The sequence below is a fragment of the Delphinapterus leucas genome, chromosome 2, assembly GCF_059928025.1.
Source record: "Delphinapterus leucas isolate spDelLeu-1000000601 "Yukka" chromosome 2, BTC_Dleu_Yukka2, whole genome shotgun sequence".
Taxonomy (NCBI): domain Eukaryota; kingdom Metazoa; phylum Chordata; class Mammalia; order Artiodactyla; family Monodontidae; genus Delphinapterus; species Delphinapterus leucas.
The window spans coordinates 137,491,633-137,514,168 of NC_143130.1; the positions used below are offsets into that span (position 1 = coordinate 137,491,633).

The 22,536-nt window shown below is 38.8% G+C and overlaps 1 protein-coding gene across 4 annotated transcripts in view; it reads left to right on the forward strand.

Annotated features, from left to right (window-relative positions):
• Positions 1-20,216, forward strand: part of TMEM260 (transmembrane protein 260) — a 60,653-nt gene extending 40,437 nt beyond the window's left edge. For 2 of the 4 annotated variants that reach the window (XM_089907746.1, XM_022570490.3), the window contains 5 exons: positions 4,466-4,614; positions 9,975-10,151; positions 11,642-11,695; positions 13,429-13,519; positions 17,921-20,216. In XM_089907746.1, the coding sequence (XP_089763872.1) occupies positions 4,466-4,614; positions 9,975-10,151; positions 11,642-11,695; positions 13,429-13,519; positions 17,921-18,175 (726 nt within the window). In that variant the 3' untranslated portion in view covers positions 18,176-20,216. Of the gene's footprint in view, positions 1-1,589; positions 1,762-4,465; positions 4,615-9,974; positions 10,152-11,641; positions 11,696-13,428; positions 13,520-17,876 lie in introns of all 4 variants that reach the window. The other 2 variants (XM_030763409.2, XM_022570489.3) reach the window with 2 other exon arrangements.
• The last annotated feature ends 2,320 nt before the right edge of the window (positions 20,217-22,536 follow it).

The following is a 22,536-nucleotide window of genomic DNA, read 5'->3' on the forward strand; positions in this document are numbered from 1 at the left end:
ACTGAGGAAGAGCCGGTGTTAGGAAGGCTGTGTCACCAGGAGGCCTTGTGGGAAGGGGATGCAGGTCCCAGATACAACTCCAAGTTCAAGAAGGGTTTGCCGAGCCCATAGTGTGTTTCCCACCCTTTTTTTTAAAAAAAAAAAACCTTAACTATTTATTTGTTTTTTTGGCTGCACTGGGTCTTTGTTGCTGTGCACAGGCTTTCTCTAGTTATGGCGAGCGGGGGCTCCTCTTCATTGCGGTGCGAGGGCTTCTCATTGCGGTGGCTTCTCTTGTGGAGCACCGGCTCTAGGCGCGCGGGGTCAGTAGCTGTGGCTCACGGGCTCTAGGCGCGCGGGCTTCAGTAGTTGTGGCACATGGGCTTAGTTGCTCCGCGGCATGTGGGATCTTCCTGGAGCAGGGCTCGAACCTGTGTCCCCTGCATTAGCAGGCGGATTCTTAACCACTGTGCCACCAGGGAAGTTCCACTCACTCTTTTTTATCCCAGTCTTCTCGTGGCTCAGGTCTTTAGGGCAATTCCAGTTCCACACCAGGGATGCCTGCACAGACTGGGTGGTTTGGTTTTGTTTTGATTCTTTTTTTACCCCAGGTGAATGGAATAGACAGCAACTTTCCTGGATGGCACAAAATGTGAGGCATTGCCCTGCAATGTAGGGAATCACAGTAGAAAATGGTTGCATCAGTTACAAAGGCAAGGATAATATTTTGTTCCCGGAAGTATTCATTTGCTTTGTGATGCTAACCCAGTGATTCAACTTTAGGCTGTGTTTTTCAGTACCATTACATGTAATGGACCTGATAATAACAGGAAAGACATTGCTGCTTCTGTTTTTCGATGCTTTTCCTTTCTTGTATTCTTTTTTTTTCATGGAAAGCTCTCAGAATTCATGCCAGTTTTTTCTTTGAAGTTAGAAAGTCCACTTCATCCCTGAAAAGAGTTGTACGGCTGTTGTTGGCAATGGCAAATAATGCCTGGAGAGAAGTAAACATCTCAACAAATTATTCCTTCCCTTCTTTCTCATTGGTCTCATTCTCTAGTGATTTCTCAGTCTAGAAGGGAGAGGAACACAGGGAGTCTTTGGTCCAGGGAAGTGGTGGAAAGGATCAACCTCTATGTGCAAGAGAGTCAGACAAACGTGCAAATTTATGCCAGAAACTGGCAGATTTCCTTTTGCATTTCTGAAAATTCCTTTGAGCTAAATGGAATTAACATGAAATTACCTTAAACTCCAAGTGGAATCAGAAACGTTACTTCTTTTTAGTGAAATTGGATATGCTTTTAGGAAAAAAAGTACTTATTATTGACCACTAACTGATTCCCTTTTTTATGGAAATGATAATGAATTCCAGAATTAAAGCAGTATGCTGAGTTTTCTCAATTGCACAATTAGTTCCTTCTTTTTTTTTTCCCAGTTAATAGTGTTCCCTTTTCAAATATATGCATCCTCTTAGAAGATATGTTAGAATATTTTAAAGCACTAAATGTAGATTGTGTGATGGGAAAGGAATGGAGCAGGAAATAAGCCCAGTCTTATTAAAACTAAAACAATGTGTTGCTATTTTAATATTTTGTAATCCTTTTATTTAGCATTTGTGACCAAAGGACCAACTATGTGATCGATAAGTTTGCAAAGAATCTTCTAGCCTCTATGCCTCATGATGCAATTATCTTACTCAGAGGAGATCTGCCAGGGAATTCTCTCCGTTACATGCATTATTGTGAGGGACTGAGGCCAGATATTTCATTAGTGGATCAGGAAGTAAGTATATGAAAGATACACTTAGAATATAGTAGTAGCCATCATTTTAAAACATGTTTTTTAAAGAACTATTTCTTTTAAACATTGAGTGGGTTCAGTTTCTGTGATCACTCTTAGGTAAAATATATATCACATTCTTTTATTTATTTTAACTAATAGGAAAAGTCATGAGTTGCTTCTTTCCTTTTTAAACTGAATGTTCTAAGAATTAATGTGTTTCATATTAGATTCAAACAGCATCCTAGGTCTGTAGTTCACGTGACAGACCATGACAATGTTGTGTTGTAAATTTATTTTTAAATTGTTCTTTTACATCCAGCTAACTCAACCACTCAAATTAACACTTCCCAGTGATCCAGGGATTAAATTAAATTAGGCTGACTATAAAATAAGTCATACTGCAGGTTGGTATACATTTCATGCAAAATAGAAATTATTAACCACAATTCTGCTATAGAATTTATTTGTAAATTTTGTTGATCTTAAGACAAAAGTATTTTTGGAGAGGACCTGTGAAAATTTCAAGGTCTATTAAAACAATCTTCTTGAACTGAAAAAAATATATGTAAACTATACGGTTTATTGTTTAAGCCATAAATAGTTAAAGGGAACAAATCTTTCTCTGGTGTTTTTAGAACGGTTGTCAGGAAAAGAGAAATTCTTAACCTTGAAAAAATACATTTAGTTTGAGCAAACTATTAGGCACAATACTTAATAAATTTCATTCAATTAATGAATAATTAAAATTTTTTGAGAACACTATAAACAGATTTGAAAATATAGGGAAATTTGAAAATTACACATATTTGTAGAAGGAGTTTGCATTTATATCATGTACACAAATGATTAATTTGATCTTCAGTCTAGCATCTGACCAAAGCTAGATCATTTGTTGAAAATATGGTATCATAATATGATTTTAAATACTATTTGGGATGACAGCTACTATGATTGAGAAGCTTGGATTTCAAAGTTAATTAGACCCAAATTCAAGTCCTCATCCTCTCACTTCCTTGGATGTGTGACTTGGGTCTATTGATTTTTCCTCTCAGAGCTTCTGTTTCCTTATCTATAAAATGGAAATGATCATTAGATAAGTAAGTTAGGATGCTTCTGAATGTAAGGAACAAAATCCCTGACTAAAGAGTATCTTAAACTATGGAGTTTTTAATCTCATAAGACAAGTAGTCTGGAGAGAGGAGGTTTTAGGATTGATAATACAAGCAGTTCCATGATGACAGTGTTCTGGGGCAGCTTTTCTGCAGGTCTCTTGAACTGATGGATGCCTGGTTCCAAACATCACATGCAAAGTGCTTCTCCTGGGGTCTCTCTCTTTCTCTCTCTCTCTCTCTGTATTGGGAGTAACATGTACCCCAGATGCCCCCAGCAGACCTCTACTTGGGCCCCACTAACCAGTATTGGGTCACTTGACCACTCCTAAACTACTCACTAGCAAAGGAGAATGACTAGAACTACCTGATTAAAGCCGGGATTGTGTTAGTTGGAAAGGATTGGCTGTTGAGTGGGCAATCAACAGTGTCTGATATAACTTAATTATTCTCACATAATAAGGTTATTATGAGAATTAAATTAGAAAGAGTAAGGCCATAGCACACAGTGGGTAGTTAATGTTACTATACCCAAGAACTGAAACTATTGGGTAATAAACTCTAATTCAGTAAGTATTTTTTGAGTATTTACAGTGTACACTTAGATTAAAACTAATTTGTCGCTTCTAGTTAAATGACTTGTATAGACAAGAAAAACATAAGCATAATTGCTCAAACGATGATATCCAAACTTAATGAAGCTTTGAAGGTGTAAATAGGAGTCTTTTCTTTAAAAAAAAAAAAAGAAATCTGTACATATAGAAGTATAGAATGAAGTATATATTAAGTATAGAATTAAGAAAAAAATTTTGATATAATGATTTATTTTAATCAAAAGACTATGTAATTAATTTGGAGCTACTAATAAATTCAGATAATTTAGCCAAAGGGTTTTTAATTTTGAGGCCTAGGTTATCATATAATTGAGCTTCTCAAGGGCAGGGATTGATATCTTCTTCATTATAGGTGAGCAATACTTGTTTTTTGAGTGAATGAATGAATGAAAGAACAGAGTAATGACACGTCTCTGTATTTTGCCTAGGTTGTCTAGTCTGGCCATCAGAAAGACATTTCAGGTCCAGCAAACATAGTTTGGGAAGTATTCTGTGCCAGGCAATGTGATAGGCGCAGAGGCAGTGAGATGAAAACAGCCCTTTTCATGTGGGAGCTTGCAGTCTAGTGAGGAATAGGCTAAGAGCTAACTGAGGTAGGTACAAAGTGCTATAAGAGCATGGGACCTGGGGAGGGCATCTGAGAGGCAGTGGTGTTTAAGCTGGTTCCGAACGCTCAGTACCCTCTCTAGGCATGAGAGCAGGAGGTCCTTCTGGGTCGTCTGGCAAATGCATGGAGGTAAGTGAAACGAGTTGCTGCTGTTACTGATGGCTGATAGTTACAACTGAAGGCGTGAAACCTAAGGTCAAGGCATTAGAAGAGTCAGTGAACATACCTCAGTTGCATTTGTATGTACTTTTCAGTCATGTTTATATTTAATGAGTACCTCCACATTTTAGAACCTTTTCCTTGTCCCTGGTAAACTTGATTCTTTTTAAAGAAACATACTAAAAGCATGATACCATATTTCATCTTTCTGGCAGGTGATGACTTATGAGTGGTATTTACCCAAGATGGCAAAGCATTTACCAGGCGTCAAATTTCCTGGGAACCGGTGGAATCCTGTGGAAGGAATATTACCTAGTGGAATGGTCACATTTAATCTTTATCATTTTCTTGAAGTAAATAAACTGTAAGCACTCTTCTCATATAATAGCTTTTCTAAAATCTTAAGCTTTTCTAAAATTGTTTATGTAGCAGCTGTGCTTCATCCAAAAGACCAATTTTCTACACCTATTTCCCTGTCACCAGTGAGATTATCTCTGCAATTAAATTGAATATCTGTGCATAAATGAGGCCAGGCAGAAATAAATGTTATTGTTCTGGGTAAAAGAAAAATAAAGACAGATTAGCAAGAATAGCAAATAAGATCTTAGTACAATTCAGAGAAATTGGAGATGTGCCTGCCTACTTGAAATCATTGCAGGTAGATCGCAAGCAATTATAGTTTCCCCCTGATCAACACCATGGCCCCCTTTTAAGTTTAATGCAAATGTTTTCCAGGAATAATCACTATATAAAAATAGCTTAAGGATTTTTTTCTAAAGGATAAGCCATTTTTATAAATAAGAAAAACACCTACAGTTATGTTGGCTGAGATAACATATGAGAATTGTGAATTCTATACTTGAGAACATAAAATTATTCATAGTTAAGATCAAGAATAAATAACTCCTTCAGTGGTAGAGTGTTGAACATTTTTCCTGTCCGTGAAATGCTTGGGATTGTCCAGAGCGTGAAGAAGAAAACTTATTTCATAATTTCTATTCTCTTATAAAGGGGACTTCAGAAATTCTTTGTAAAAGTTAAACTATCCCTTACCAAGAACCTAATGATGTGGTACTTCTGGTGTTCAGAGCCTGAAGTTTACTCTGGCTCATGAAGTAATATGAAGGTGATAGGTATAAATGTGCTGTGAGAGTAATATTTAATTGTTCTATTGTGGAATAAAATGTTAACAATTAACATCTCCAAATCAGCATTTTTTGGTGAATTTTATTTAATTCAACCTTATAAACATTAATTGAACATACTATGTACCAGTTTGTATTAGGCAATAAAGTGAGACAGTTCCAGATTTAAGTAAGACTACAATCTAGTTGTATCTATACACAGATATGAATACAATTGGCCATAATATGATGGCATAAGCTCTATACTAACAAAGCCTTGTAAAGTGTCAGACACAGTAAATGTTCAATGTGTGTTTACTAAATAGATGATTTAATTGACAGTATAAGCCAAGTGTTCTGGGAGCATGGATGAGGAAGCAATTAATTCTTCCCAGGGGCATTCATGCAGTATTTATTTAATAAATATTGGGTATTCAAAATGTCCCAAGACCTATACTAGCTGCAGATGCATGGGTGTGATCCCTGCTGTCACAGTCTTTCAGAGAGTTGTCAAGTGGTACCTTAAACATGAAACTGATAAGTTATAGTATCAGCTGGCAAGCATGATAATAGTGGTATGGATAAAATGTTGGAAACTTAAAGGCTAAGTAAGAATTTGCCAAGTGGGTAGGAACAATTAGGATACAGAACACTTCCATGACCCCAGAAACTCCCTTTCGCTGTCCTGTGTCATCATACTGTCCCCGAAGCCCTAACTCTCACAACCACTGATCTATTCTCTGTTCCTATAGTTTTAACTTTTCCAGAATGTCATATAAATGGACTCATAAAGTATGTGACTTTTTGACATCAGCATATTTCACTTAGCATAATGCCTTGGAGATCCATACAAGTTATTGTTGTATATCAATAGTTTATTCCTTTTCGTTACTGAGTAGTATTCCATTGTATGGATGTACTACAGTTTATCCATCCACCTGTAGAAGGACATTTGGGTTGTTTCCAGTTTGAGGCATTTGTGAATAGAGCTGCTATAAACGTTCATGTACACGTTTGTGTGTAAATATGTTTTCATACCTAGGAGTGGGATTACTGGATTGTTTGTTTTTTTTACTATTGAGTTGTGAGAGTTCTGTGTATATTCTAGATTCAAATCCTTCGTCAAATACGTGATTCATAAATATTTTCTCCCAGTCTTTTTGTTCTCTTCAAAGTGTCTTTTGCAAATAAAAGTTTCTTTATTTTGATGAAATCCAGCTATCATTTTTTTATTTTATAGATCATACTTTTTGATCTCATATCTAAGAACACTTTGCCTAATACCAGGTCACAAAGATTCTCTCATGTTTTCTTCTAAGCGTTTTATAGTTTTATGCTTTACATTTCAGATCAATGGCCCCTTTTGAGTTAACTTTGCAAGGGTGTTGCTTAGAACAAAGGTCTTTTATTGCATATGAATATCATTTGTTGAAAACATTATTCTTTCTTCGTTGAATTGCATTTGCACCTTTTTCTGTACTTACAAAAACATCCTTCTGGGTTTTTGGTTGGTTTTAATTTGATTAGTGTTTTCATGGTATTTCTCTTTTTATCCTTTTGCTTTTAACCACCTATGTCACGTTTAAAGTGGGTTTCTTGTAGACAGTACATATTTGGCTCTTGTTTTATTATCCATTCTGACAATGTCTATGTTTTCATTGTGTATTCAGATCATTTGCATTTAATGTAAATATTGATATGTTTTAGATGTACATCTATCATTTTACTATTTGTTTTCTGTTTGTTTCTCTGTTTTTCATTCCACTGTTTCCCTTCCTGCTTTCTTTGGGATACTTTGATTTTTTTCTAGTATTCCATGTTAAATTATTTTTACTATGTCTCTTGGTAAATTTTTTCAGTGGTTGCTCTTGGAATTACAGTATACAGACATACTTAACTTTTTACAACCTACTTACTACTTCAAGTGAACTGTAGAAACCTTAGTGGCATATAAGTTCCTTTAACCTCCCCACTTTTGCTTGAGTTGTCAAATATATTAGACGTGTGATAATTTTTGTTTTCAACCCTCATACATATATTTTGAAATCTAAGAGAAAAGATAATCTAAAATATTTGTCCACATATTTACCAGATCTGTTGCTCTTCCTTCAATCCTCATATTCCAAGCTGCCCTCTTGTATCATTTCTCTTCATCTGAAATTAGTCCTTTAGCATTTCTTTTAGAGCAAGACTGTTAGCAGTGAATTCTCTTAGTTTTCCTGTATCTGAAAATGTCTTTATTTCACCTTCATTTTTGAAGGATATTTCTGGATATGGAATTCTGGCTTGATAGTTCTTTTCTTTCCCCACCACTTTAACAATGTTATTTTATATCCTTTTGACATGCATGGTTTCTGATGAGAAATCTGCAGTTATTCAAATCATTGTTTCCCTTGTGTGAAATGTGTTGTTTTTCTCTGGCTGCTTTCAAGATTTTTTATTTGTCTTTAGTTTTCAGCAGTTTGATTATGATGTATCTGGGCATGACTTTCTTTGAGTTTAACCTCCTTGGGATTTACTGAGTATCTCGAATCTGAAAGGTTATGTCTTTCACAGAATTTGGAAGCTTCCTGACATTACTTCTTTAAGTAGTTTTTCTGCCCCACCTTCTTTCTCTTCTCCTTCTGGGATTCTGATGACACCAATGTTAGACCTTTTGATATTGTCCCACAGGTGCCTAAACTCTGTACATTTTTCTCAATATTTTTTCTCTTTGTTTAAATTGTATAATTTCTCTTGATCTGTCTTCAAGTTCACCCAGTCGAGGAGTAATAGGAATTTGCTCCCAACCTTTGGAACCACAGCTCCTCTGATTAGTGAGAAGTGTTCCCCTTCCTCAGAGCTATAGGGACCTGCCCAGCTGCCACTGCTGTAACTGTGCTGCTGCTGGCACAGTATTGCCCGGTGCCCAGGGAAGGAAAGAAGGGAAAACATCCTGGGGATTTCCTCTGCTCTCCCCAGTCCGTACAAGTTCCTTTTCCTGCCCTTTGGACTAGGAAAAAGGGGGGCGGCCGGGCTTTTCTTGGAGTTCTTTCTGTCCTTACTTGGTATGTACTTTTGGGTTTCAGGCTTCCTTTGAGTCCAGGCCAGGTAATCCTGGAAGGGGAAAAGGGATAAACTCACTGCGGATTTGGTGGAACTTAAGAATTCTGCTTTCTTCCTTCAATCTTCTTTCTACCATTTACTTTTCAGAGTCTTCAGATAGTTGTTCTAGGTCTTCTGTTCAGAAATTATAGTTGTGTGCAGTGAGAGAGACAGAATAGAATACGATGACTCCATCTTCTCTAGAACCAGAACTCTGTTGTGTTTTACTTTATGTCAGATATCTCATTTAATCTTAAACAGCTGTGAAAGGTAGTTCATGCCAATTTCACTGATGAGGAGACCAGACACAGGTAATTAAGTGATTTCCCCAAAATCATAGAGGTAATACGTGGTGGAAAAAATCCAAAATCTAAGCCAGAAGTGTCTTGTTTCAAAGTTCATGAAGTTTTTACTTTCAAGTAATTGCTCCTAATATGCTCCTTTTTTTTTCTACTTGGTAATAGCTGTTAAGGTATACACCAAAAATTGGAATAGAACCAGTCAATTATAATGTTTTTGAGCCAAGCTTATTTAAACCATTTCTATTACGAATTTTTGCAGGATTTGAAGATGCTAATAGTTAGTCAAATCTAATTAATTTTATTCAGCAAATATTCTGCATTAGCTATGCATCGTGCTATGTGGGATTTCGAATTAATTCAGAGATAGAGAGCCTATCCTCAGGATGCTTCTGGGCTTCTCAGAAAGATTTATAAATGAAGATAACAAGTTCAATAAAATAATGTTAAAAGAGATTAAAAATAAAATGCAATGGAAATTTGAGGAAGGAGAGATTAGTAGTAGTACTACTACTACTACTACTATGAAGACATATTTCCACCTATAAAATTTTAAAGGTATCAAATAATATGTATATTTACACATGAGACAGAACCACAGAAGCGTTCCTTGTAACAGTGCTTATCCCCAAGTGATTTCTTACAATGTCACAAACGGTAGTTTTATCATTTATGTCTGTGTGCTTCGCCTCAACCTCCCAAACAGCATTTTTTGCACTAATATCAATGTAAATTTATTTTTGGCTGCATTGGGTCTTTGTTGCTGTGCACGGGCTTTCTCTAGTTGCAGCGAGCGGGGGCTACTCTTCGTTGCGATGCGCGGGCTTCTCATTGCGGCGGCTTCTCTTGTGGTGGAGCACGGGCTCTAGGCGCGCGGGCTTCAGTAGTTGTGGCATGCGAGCTCAGTAGTTATGGCTCTAGATCGCAGGCTCAGTAGTGGTGGCTTAGTTGCTCCGCGGCATGTGGGATATTCCCGGACTAGGGATCGAACCTGTGTTCCCTACACTGGCAGGTGGATTCCCAACCACTGCACCACCAGGGAAGTCCCTCAATGTAAATTTAAAACAATCTATTTGGGAGAGATTTAAATAAACCAAAGTGTTCACAAATGGTTTATTGGTAACCAAGGTTTAAAGAGTCAGAAATGACCCTTCATGAGTTATACTTTAACATTTAGAACTTTAAGTTAAAAATGCATATTTTTCTGTTTTCAATAGAAAAGAAACATTTGTTTGCATAGGAATTCATGAAGGCGACCCAACGTGGAAAAAGAACTATTCACTTTGGCCATGGGGTTCTTGTGACAAATTAGTTTCTTCGGAGATTGTATTCAACCCTGAGGAGTGGATTAAACTTACGAGAAACATCTATAACTGGACTGAAGACTATGGAAGGTATGGAGAGCAGTTATGGTTTTCATCAGTGTATAGCCATTTTGTGTGCCTAAAAAACTTACTAAATTTTGAGATGCCTTTTAATTATTTGATGTATTTTGTGTTTTTTTATTACTAGTTAATATTGTTATTTGCTGCCCACAGAGTATTGTAATAGAGAAAGAGAACATACATTTCTTGTCCTCAGGCTTGGAGATGGAGGAAGGGCGGTGGTGGTTGATTGGGCACCACAGTAGTTAAACGTGTGCCGCCGTCCACCTCCAGCTGTTGTAATGCTACACGGTCCACCATCCTGTAGCTTAGAGCCTAAAAGTGGAAGAGATTTATTAACTGCAACAGAGCTTTAAAAGGCACTCACCCTGTTGCCCATGATAGTTTCCACCTGCATAAACTCATATTTTTTTTCCTTCAAGAATGGCAGATCACTTCTCTGTAGGGAAGCCTGGGACTTGAGTAACTTTTTCTTCAGTTGTTTGTCATCAGCCTTGGTCTGTCGTTTTGGGCATGATTAGTCTTCCTGGAAGCATTTCTACCTAGACTTGACTCTCTCCCATATGGAAGATGAGTCACCATCTGAAGATAGGTGTCTCCATTGCCTGTTTTTTAAATTATGAATTATTCAAGGATTAGATAATTATTGCTTATAATTTAAGAACAACAGTCAAGATCATATGAACAAATGGTACCAAAGTTTTTTGAGTCAATATGAGCAAATAGACCACATTGCTGTGCACCAGCGAGAGCTGGATAAGTAGTTCTACCTCAGAGTACTCTGTGACGGGAATTCCCTGGCAGTCAAGTCGTTAGGACTCAGCACTTTCACTGCCGTGGCCCAGGTTCAATCCCTGGTCAGAGAACTAAGATCCCACAAGCTGCACAGTGCGGCCAAAAAAAAAGTACTCTGTGACCATTGTGAGGAAAAGTTAGAAAATCACCTGTTCTCCAAACAGCTAACAACAGTACAGGTACATGGCATCACTCATTATCTCCATTCTGTCAAAATAGATACATAATAAAAGAAATTTTAATTAAGTGAAAAAAAATCAGCAAATGGTTCAGCCAGTGTTTTTGGAGCAGCATCCTAGCTCCAGCAATGATTTATCCAAGCCAGGAGTCCCCTCTCTTTACAGCTCAGTGGCTCTTAGCTGTGTCCATAGAGTGACCCAGCCCTCACCCTTGCCCCATCGCCCACCTGACAGTTCTTAGGAACAGCTGGCTCCCCAAATGCCTCCAGCCTCTTCCCACTAATCTTTAGTTTGCCCCCATGAGGCACTGGGGCTCGTTATGCAGATTAAGAATACATTTACCCAAATCTCAAATTCCTAATGATCAAATTTTTCTAGGAGAATAAGTTTGTTATTTTGGTCTCTATCAGTACTTCAGGATGCAGCCTATTTTATTTGCCCTGTAAGATTATAAAACAAGAATTACATGTCCACAGCAATAAAGGTAGCTAGCAGAAACATGTTACCGTTTTCTTGTAACTGCAGGTTTGCTCCATCTTCCTGGGAATCTGTGGCCAATGAAGAGATGTGGCAAGCCAGGTGAATAATGTACACGTGTGTGTTTGCAGTCTGTAATGCAGCAGAAGAGCCTCTGGCGCTTTTCACCTGGGGAGTAGTGGTGCGTGGGGATCATAAAAATAATACTTATGAGCAATTATTTTGTTTGAGGCATTGTACTAATCATTACCCATGCATAATCTCATTTCATCCTCACGATAACCTGTGAAGAAGTTATTATTATCCCCGTTTTACAAAAGAACAAACCGGAGGTAGAGAGGTTACTTGTCCAAGGCCACATAGTTCTACCAATAGAGTCCAAAACTCACATCTGTCTGACTCTGGAACATTCCTAATTCCTATGCTCTCCTATCTCAACTAAACCAAAGTGAGTGTAATTGATTGAGGAGAAGTTGATAATTACAACCCTGTCTCCATGTGTAATGTGCTAGTTAATTATTTAAGCACTTATTGAAAACTTCCTAGAGACCAGGCACTGTGCTAGGCATGGAAGCTACACATATGAATATGACACAGTTCCTACTCGCACGGAGCTCAGTCTAGTGGAACAGACAGACATGTTCAAAGAGATCTGACTATTCATAGATACTGTACTTTCCTGTTGTTCCTGTGTGGAACAAACACTTCATGGTGATGCTCTTGACTCTCTGCGTTCCTGTCATTCTTTTAAAATACTCAAAACATCTAACACTAACAGACTTTGGCCTAAATATTAATGTAAAAGTCTTAAGTGATGCAGACAGGGGTACCAAGTATGAAGTGCTTCCTCCAGTAAAAATGCGTTGATGCCCACTCTGGGCCAGGGACTGTGCTTTGCACCAAGAATTGAGTTAGGGTGTAAAGGGCTTACATACATTTAAAGAGGTTTTTTAAAAAAATTGTCAAGAGGGACTTCCCTGGTGGTCCAGTGGCTGGGGCTTTGCCTTCTGGTGCGGGGGGTGCGGGTTCGATCCCTGGTTGGGGAGCTGGGATCCCGCATGCCTCGCGGCCAAAGGGCCAAAGCATAAAGCAGGGGCAACGTTGTGACAGATGCAATAAAGACTTTGAAAGCGGTCCACATTAAAAAAATCTTAAAAAAAAAAATTGCTAAGAAATGGTTCTTGACAAAACAACAATTACAAAAAAGATACAGTTTTTGCAGTAGTGTTTTTGAAAAAGTCAGCAAATTGCATATTGCAAGTTATCAGCCCAGTTATAGGAACAAATAGTCGCTTTGAAGAACTAATCAAAGATACACCGAATGTCTCCACAATTCCTCACTGTGATTGAATGCGGGAAAGCTGGGGGAGAAATCACATAAAAGAAGAAAGCAGGTCATTATTCAGGTAGGTATTGATTTAATTGGTGTGCTGACTACAATTTGGATGAGTTCATGTGGTCAAAGAGTCCAGCCATCTTTGAAGAAGTGGTCACACATGGCATGAACTGTCGCGATGGGTACCTTCAGGGATATGCTGACAAACTCAGCAAGTCTCCGCCTCCTAGCTGCTCTTGCATAATGAAATGTACATCTGGAGGGAAGATGATGTACAGTAGGGATGATGAACATAAGCTTTTTTCTAAGATTTGGCACTAGGTGTGAGTGCAGTGTCTTGGGATGGCGGGGGAGGATTACCGTTGGTTCAGAGTAAACCATTAATACGAGAGAAGTGAAAAGAATACAATAAATGGTTTTGTATGTTCCTTATCAATGGAAAAGTCTGGCAGATTTAGCTTTGAATGTAAAATTGACATGAACACCCTCCCACTCCCAGGATGAAAACACCGTTCTTCATCTTTAACCTGGCAGAAACTGCAAGTTTGCCTTCAAATGTGAAAGCTCAGCTCTACACTCACGCGTATGACGTATGTTGTACTTTTACATATATAAATTTATTTGGTGGGAGGGTGGTGGCTGTTTGGGATGGAGAAAGTTTGGGATGGCTGTTTGGGATCACAGCAGAGTTTTTACTTTTCTGTTTCCAGCTTTATTTGACATTATAAAGCAGTATAAATGGAAAAATAGTCATGTGTATCACAAATAATATCTAAAGTGGCTGTGGTCCGCAGATTAATGAAAGAAGTTCATGTCCTAATCTCCAGAACCTATGAATACATGGCCTTACATGGCAAAGGGCACTTTGCAGATGTGATTAAGGATCTTGCGGTGGGGAGATTATCCTGGATTATCCGGGTGGGCCCAACGTAATCACAAGGGTCCTTAGAAGAAGGAGGCAGGAAGGTCAGAGTCAGAGAAGGAGATGTGGCATTGCAAGCAGAGGTCAGAGAGAAAGACTTAAAAGATTGCCACACGTACGGCCTGGAAGATGGAGGAAGGGGCCACAAGTTTGGGAGTGCAGGCAGCCTCTGGAAGCTGGAAAGGGCAAAGAAATAGATTCCAGAGCCTCCAGAAGGAACACAGCCCTGCTGATTTTACAAAAACCTTCATTTTTATGACTTTTGACCCCTAGGAGTATTCGATAATACATTTATATTGTTTCAAGCCACTACATTTGTGGTGATTAGTTACAACAGCAATAGGAAACTAATATGATGGCTTTATTTAAAAAAAGAAACAAGTTTTGATGGGTTGCCCTCTACGCAAAATCATGACCCTGGCTGCACTTGAAATGATCGGGCCGTGGCTGATTGGGATTTCTTTTTTTTTTAATTAATTAATTTTTATTTATTTATTTTTATTTATTTATTTTTATTTATTTATTTTTGGCTGCGTTGGGTCTTCGTTGCTGTGCACAGGCTTTCTCTAGTTGCGGCGAGCGGAGGCTACTCTTCGTTGCAGTGCACAGGCTTCTCATTGTGGTGGCTTCTCGTTGTGGAGCACGGGCTCTAAGGCGCACGGGCTTCAGTAGCTGTGGCACTCGGGCTCAGTGGTTGTGGCTCGCGGGCTCTAGAGCGCAGGCTTAGTAGTTGTGATACACGGGCTTAGTTGCTCTGGGGCATGTGGGATCTTCCTGAACCAGGGCTTGAACCCGTATCCCCTGCATTGGCAGGCGGATTCTTAACCACTGTGCCACCAGGGAAGCCCTGGTTGGGATTTTATGAGAGAGATAAAGGGTCATGGAGAGTGGCTCTGTCTTCTGATGTGGCCCCAGGAAACCAAACAGCCTTCACATCCAGCCACACTGAGGCTCTTGCTTAGCTGGTCCTCTGTGATGGCAAGGGGAGTCCAGAGCAGAGGCCTGCTTTGCTGTAGCACTATGTTAACAAGTCCCTGCTTTTCTGAGATTTATAGCACTGGGCTGTTCATCACCTTCAGAGATAGTCTTGGAGCCTGCTGTGTAGGAAATAGACATCCTGGCGAAGGCCAATAAGAACAGAGCCCAGGAGCTGTATGTCTAAGCAAGTGAGGAGGTATTTCTGCTGTCTCTGGGCTGCTGTAGATCTACTCAGCCAGGGCATTTGTTTGGTGCTGAGTCAAAATTGCATGATGTCCAATTGGTATGACAGATTTTACTCCTCAATTTTGTGCTCATTGGTCCATTGTTTATTCATTTATTCATTCACTCACGGAGCATTTATGGAGCACCCAGTCTGTACCAAATACTGTGATGGAGACAATCAGGAATATTCCCTGCTGTCAAAGAGGCACAAGCTAGAGAGAGAGGTGGAAGATAAGGTCCTCAGTTAATTCAGTCGTGAGAGTTACGAGAGGTTTGCAGAGGTGCAGTGGGAGCAGAGAGCAGCACATGAGCACAGCCTTCTGGGGAGGGGCTGGTGAGGAAGGGAGGGAAGGCTTCTAGAGGAGATGTCACCGCAGTGTCATCCTGAAAGATCAGAAGGAACTGGCCAGGCACATGTGGGGCAGGGTAGCGAGAAAGTGGGGGAGGGCGGACAGTCCGTAACGACGGAACCACAGGGACAAAGGTGGAAACCTCCTAGGTGCCCACTCAAGGACAGCCAGGGACTAGTTATAGGAAGCGGCATGCTGGAGTTCTGTCTGGCAGTCAGGAGGTCCAGGTTCAAGGCCTGCTCCACCATTCACAGTCAACTGTGAGCCAGTTAACCTTTCCAGACCTCTATTTTTTCTTTTAAAAAAAAAGTGGACTGTAAACTTTATAGATTATCTCTCATATCCTGGTCATATCCGGTTCATCTCTAATACCCTGTATAATTCTGTGAAAAACAAGTAGTATTTAGTTGGGAGAAATCTGAGACTTAACTAATATTTTATATTCTCATCAGTGATCTGTTCCATGGTCAGTTGTTAGGCCACCACTGAAGCTAATTCATGGATTTATTGTCCCTTTGGGCCTGTAAGCATTACTCTGTTCAGTGAACACAAGTCTGTAGCAGTCTATAGGTATCTCCTTCACATATGTCTCCAGATGTGTGACACCATTTGCAAGACGAATGAGGCCAAGTACTCCATGGGTCAACACAAATCAGCCCCTAGTACAGGTTTTTCAAGAACAGTCTTGTTAGCTATAAAAGATATTTTTGTTATTATTAAATTATCCTGCTCAATAGCTTATACAGGACATTAAGTTCAGGTGTAGTGGGAGAGCAAGAATGATCTTTGTTATCTTTAGGAATACATCTGATACATTGAAGATTTCCCCCGCAAGACAGAATACGTTCCACTAACACTAATGTCACAGTGATACACGCCTAGAGGGGGAAATGTAATTCCACATGATGAGAAATGACTCTTAGCTTCTTAAGATACAGCACATGTGGCCTAATGGGCCATCCAGAATGAGTCGATGTTCTAGAAAAGGGTAGCGTAGTTGTTCTGTCTGCAGACTGAAGCAGGGAGGTCATGAGCTGCCTCTTATTCTCTTGAGCCATTGGGAAATGAAGTGCTAGCGTCTGTCTTGCACTCCAGAACCTTATCAGGATTTTGAAAACTTGGGGAAGAAAAGAACCTGAGCAGTTCCTGAGCACCTACTTTGTTCCGGGCAGCCTGCCATGCAGTTTACAGATGTCGCTCATCAGAGGGAGGCTTGGGAAGAGGAGCAAGGGATAGGGAAAAAAAAAAGCCAAAAAACTATGAGGAAAGGTAGAGAAGCTTTGAATATTTTACCAAGAAAATAAACGGGTAGGAGGCTGACTTAATAGCTTTGATGTCTATGAAAGTGCGAGGTGACTCTCCTATTTTATGGAGTGAAGAGAACTAAGGGGAAAATAGCTTTAAAAGGCAGCTTGAGGCCTGAGGGTTATTAAATATCAAAATGACATATCACATACGGATTGGGGACTTTTTTATGGGGATGTTGTTTTGAAACAGATTAGGTAGGCATTTGTCTGCTCTGGAGTAGGGGTTGGGGAAATAGATAATATAATTGGGTCCCTTTCAACTGGATGATGTAATGAGTATAGTTCTAATTCAGAAAGCCCTTGTCCCTGGAGAAAGCACCATTGCTTGTCCTGTGCTCTCATGGAGGCTACTGGTTAACTCAAGTGCCTGTGGATCTGACTCCAATTTGATAATCCCCAAGAAGGCTGTGAAATTCCCACATATGCAAGTATAATATTCTGTTTTGTAGATTTGCATCTACTTTTTGGTTTATTTGTTAAATTTTGATGTTTTTCCTCTGGAAAAATCAATATTAAAGATTCTAACTCTATCCAATTAATACTATCTCTGATATTGAAAAACAAAACTCTGAATTCCTGTGGGCAAAGTTTTAACTATGAAAATTGTAATTTTAGGACACTGTGAAGATTTTCAATATCTCACTTTAAGGATGTCTCTTAAATTCTATTATGCCCAGTCTGTTTGATGCTGGATTTGTTTGATGTGTTTTATTGTCGCTATTGTTATTACTGTTGTTTATAATATAGAGAGAAATTTATGTAAAAATGAGGGACAAAATTTAAATTTCTTCAAGTTCTTTTTCCGTGCAGTTTTCTAAAGAAAGCTATCTTTTTCTCCTATAGCTAAATTTAGAGTTTCATCCTTTCTGCCTGTTGAGTAAATAGCTTTCCATGAATTAGAACTAAATCCCTTTCTCAGAACATCTTTCTGGAGGAACAGCATTTTGTCCTGACACAGTGTGTCTTAGGTTCCCTCTGCAACATCCAAAAAACCCCAGAAGCAGTTTTAGATGAAGCACATTTGCCTCCTGCTACTGTAATAATTATAGTAACATCCTTGCATTTTCTGCATGGCCTAGCAACAATTAGATTTTTACTGTAGGCTGGTTGGATTTTTTTTTCTTGTGTTAATTTCTCTGTGTTTTGTTTTTTTTTTTGAAAAAAGTCAAGGGATAACAATGGAATACCAACATTTTTGCTGTCTTCCAGCTTTATAAGGAGATTGTCTATTTACGAAAGGAACATCCAGTGAACTGGCATAAGAACTATGCCATCGCCTGTGAACGGATGCTGCGCCTTCGGGAAAGAGGTGCAGACCCTGAAGTCTTGTTATCTGAAACCATCAAACACTTCCGTCTCTACACTCAGAAGGCCCAGAATGATCCACAGCTGGCCGATATTTCAGTTGCTCTAAAACACCTAAGAAAAGAACTGCAAAGTCTGAGAAATATGAAAAATGGCTGAGACAGCAAACTGTGAAAAACCTGCTTGGCGTTTGGCTTCCAAAATCTAAAAGTTTTTCATCCAAGAAAAGAAACAGCATAAAAAAATGGGGGCCTAAGTCATCTCCCAGATATAAGTACATGGTGCAGCCGTACTGTTTCGGGGGGGTGGTTAGAGACCGAGATGTGCTATTTATGCAAATTCTATTTAGCCCATGTTACTGAATTAGCATTTCAGCGAGAATATTTTGAAAAATCTTCCTACTTCCACAGTCTTGCACCAAATGAGTTGCTTGATGAGATTCTAGAAGAGAATGAACTGTTTTCATATACTTAAAATATTGACCATGAATCTTAAAGGCCCTGCTTATTGGGATTGGGATTGAAATTAAATTCTTCAAACATTAATACCATACCAAAGACATTCTTTGTTTTCGAGAAGTGAAATCATTTTTTTTAAGAATGAATCTTGTTATGCTTCAAGTTAGAATACTAGAATACTGTTGGTTTTTTTTTTTTTTGAGTAGCTGTGGTTGTTACATAATCTCACACTTCAAACTAAATACCAACCAAATGGTATTTTGAAAAGGTTGGGGTTTTATTGTCTTAGATCATTCTCTGAAATCACTAAAAAATTAAGCTAATTGTTGTTTGCTTTTTTTTTCAGTTGCTTAAACTGATTGGCAAGTAAAAAGGATTTTGTCTTTCCTTAATTAATTTTATATTCATGTTTTACTTCCATTTGGGCTCATAAATCTGGGCCCAATAATTAGTCCTGCTGCCAAAATGCCAAAAAAAAAAAAAAGGGCAGGGGCTCGGGGGGTGTGGGGAAGTGGTTCAATAAATTCATTTCTGTTACAAGCATCTTTTATACATATTACTAAAGAGAACATAGTAAGAAATGCAAATAATAGTTCTTTATTTTATTATGACAGTTAATTAATAGCAACCTGTTTTAATGAATAAAGTCACTCAGAGTCCTTCAGCACTTCCTAAGTAGAGGCCTGAATCTATAGGGATTCTTTTCCCCCCAATTGTATAGCTCCTAGACTCCAAGAACTATATAGGCCCCTGTATAGAAATGCTCACTAATGAAGAGGGAGGGCTAGAAGCTTGTCTGCATTCAAAGATCACTGGTGAGTCATTCAGCAAGAAAAGGCCCCTTACCAGGAATAGTCACAGTTCCGTGGCATTGTACTAGCAAAAGGGTCTGATCAAAGGTCTCCTGTGGAGCTTGCATGGTTCCCTTTCATACTACGACCATAATTAAAACCACTAATTCTCTTTTAAAATGCTGCAGGATGCCATGTAGGCATCTGTCTGGAGTGTCCTTTGTGATGTCATAAGCTGTTAAGGACCAGTGCCGAGGGCTTTTGAGTGAAATGCCAGTCATGAAGGTGCTTCAAGACAAGGGTGCCTCTAAAAGCTTGACAGGGCCTTGACTGCACAATTCGAGCTGAATTTGCCCCTTGTCAGCTGCCAGTAAATAAATCTCAAAGGGGGAAAAGCTGAAGTTTCATTACCTGATCCATGGGGCTTTGTTGGTTTTGGCATCACACAGGGGAAGCTCTTGCCCCTCCATTCTCTGGATTTGAAGATGTCCATTGGAGCCTGCAGTGCCTGGACGGGGTTCAGAGCGGAACCTTTTGAAGAGTGTCAATAGTTGTAACAGTTCAGCTGTTAGGAAGACAAATAAATGGAGGAGCTCATTAATCCGCTTTTGGCTCTCGGTGCCTTTTGCCCTTTTATCACAGCCTTATTAGGCTCCTACTCATCTTGAACCAGAAAAAAATGAATTGAAGTTGTTGAGTACTAATTGGCAAAGACTTTTAATCATGGGCCAAGAACTTTCACTGACTTGAAAGTAACTTCTCCACAGGGAAGAACCAAAAACCTGGTTTACCTTAAAACAAAAACCTGTTGGAGTGCAGTGTGGTGTAAAAATTTAAGGAAGCATTGATAAATTGTCTAAGTTGATCCATTTGAAAGAATTATATAAGATGATGATTTCCACTTTTCTTTAAAAAGAGTACAATAAAATTCATATATGCCTTCCCTGGAAATGCACTGTCTTTATTATTTCAGAAAAGAGATTGCATGCGTATGTGAGATGATCATATTGGTTTTGAACATCTACATATTGTATATGGAATAATATGTAAATATTATTACAGCATCTACATACACATCTGGTGTTGGAGTAATATTTCCTATTTATGGCCTTAAGAATGGAAAATAAGGGCCTCTTTTTGAAAATACCTGCATTTTAAATGTGTCTATAATGTGGACACACATATTCAGCATATGCCTGAATATGCTTTGCATATTGACTGTCGTCTGATGGTACACAGATTATTCTGTATTTGTGCATCAGTGGCTTTGGACCACTCTCTGTTTGAGAAAGCAATGATATGATGGCCCACAGTAGACAGGATCATAATCATTTAAATTTCCAAAAAACCAGCAGTGAATGAAAAAAGAGCAAACTGAGCTGAGATTTTGGGATGTTGGGCTCCATTCCCAGATCAACTGCTTTTTGAAGAATTCTTTCCTTTCTACTGTGTGAGGTTAAACAAGTTGCTTTCTTTTCCTTTCTCTTACTTCTCCTTGGCTAATACACAAACACCATAAGATCTGACAGAAGGGGTATCCTTTAGTCTAACCCCCGACATGGAAGAGGATTTGAAGGAGGTGACTTCTGCACGTTTTGGCTGGCATTCTCCTAGCAGTGTCCCTGGAGTGCCGAGGCTTGGCAGGATGACAGGAACCCTGCAAGGCCAAGTTCTGCCTGGACTTTGGCCTGAGGAGCAAGTGGGAGCCAGCAAAACTGTCTGCCTCTCCACATGCTGTGGTGCCCTCCTGCCCAGCACCGAGGCTGGCACACACCAGAGAGTGAGTGGAGAGGGAGATTGTGGCTTCCATGTTCCCTAACAAACCGCCCCAGCCCTGTTCCCGATGATGGAGGTATGCTTGCTTCTTGCTGTTGACTTTCCTCTTCTCTTTGTTTTTTCAAAGGATCCTTTTTTTTTTTTTTTAATACTTTTGTTCTATGACTCAAAATGCAGCCAAAATAGAAGTGAGTCAATGACTAGTGTCCTATTTTGAAGTCTTCTAATAGAAATTGTGAAATGTTATTTCTGCCTATATTTGTAGTCCTTTCTAATGACAGAACCATGATGTTTAGCCTTTATTATACTTAAATAAAGCCATTTTGAGTGTTAGGATTATTATATGATACCCTGCTGATTTCTTTAAGTCATCAGATTAGGATATGAAGAGTAGTTTTTTAATTTATATTTTGAAAGTTAAACAGTGTGAGTCCTTTTTCATAGTTCCTACCAATATCCCTCAGAATTTAGAAATGTTAATACTTTTAATATTCAGGACAAAAAGTTAACACCAAAGATTTTTTTAAAAAGTGGATCCTATTACAGCAAATCCTTTTACTCTGTTTTAATTCTGGTATATTCTGTAAAAGCACCAATGGAGAGTATTACTTAAAATTCTGTTCTTCTAACTGGCTCCAAGCCCTGTGGTTCGGTAAAGAAAAAAAACTCAAACTCAGTAAGAGATTCACACTGCTTTGTTCACCCTCATATTTTGCTGTGAATGCAAACCCATTCTAAGGCTTATACTCACAAACAAATAAGTAATGTTTCCAGGGATTCTGGAAACATCTAAAGGCCAAGATCTTGGCACAGCATTACAGAGCAAACAGGGAGCTAAAGCTTTAGCCGCGATCATATTCAATGAAGACGTCATTGTCAGTACCCTCTAAAGGTCTGTTTGACTTGGATCAGTGTGGACGGTATAAAACAAGCCTCAGGAATAGCACGATGTGCTTACCTGGATATCGGAAGGTAAACTAGTACGAATATATCTTGAGGAAGGGATTTTTCTGAAAAAAAAATCTGATTGCTCTTCAACAATGTAACATATATTTGTATATCCTGGAAAGATTAGCTTATGTCGTATCGCAAAAAGAAAAAGATGGGAGAGACAGGTAGAGGTTACAAAACTGTAAACACAGAGCCTGAAATTATTGCCCTGTAAATAGAGTTATCTGGATCTTTTCCACCGATCCCAAGTGTTATCGGTGAGGGTTAATTTTCAATAGCACAGATATTGTTATGATTTTAAAAAGTTGATAAGGTTGAGAAAGTTTCAAGGTATAGATCGAATACAAAGACAAATAATTGGACCATGTTCCCATCCACGTGATCCAACTTCACAGAGCACCTAAGTAGTTGCAAGTCTTTTTGTACATAATTGCCGTTAGATGAGGTTAATGTTAAATAAATGTCTAATAAAAGATAAATAGAAATAAGCCCAATCGAAGTTTTAACCCATTCAGAATGTTAATTGTTCAGAATCTGTTATAAA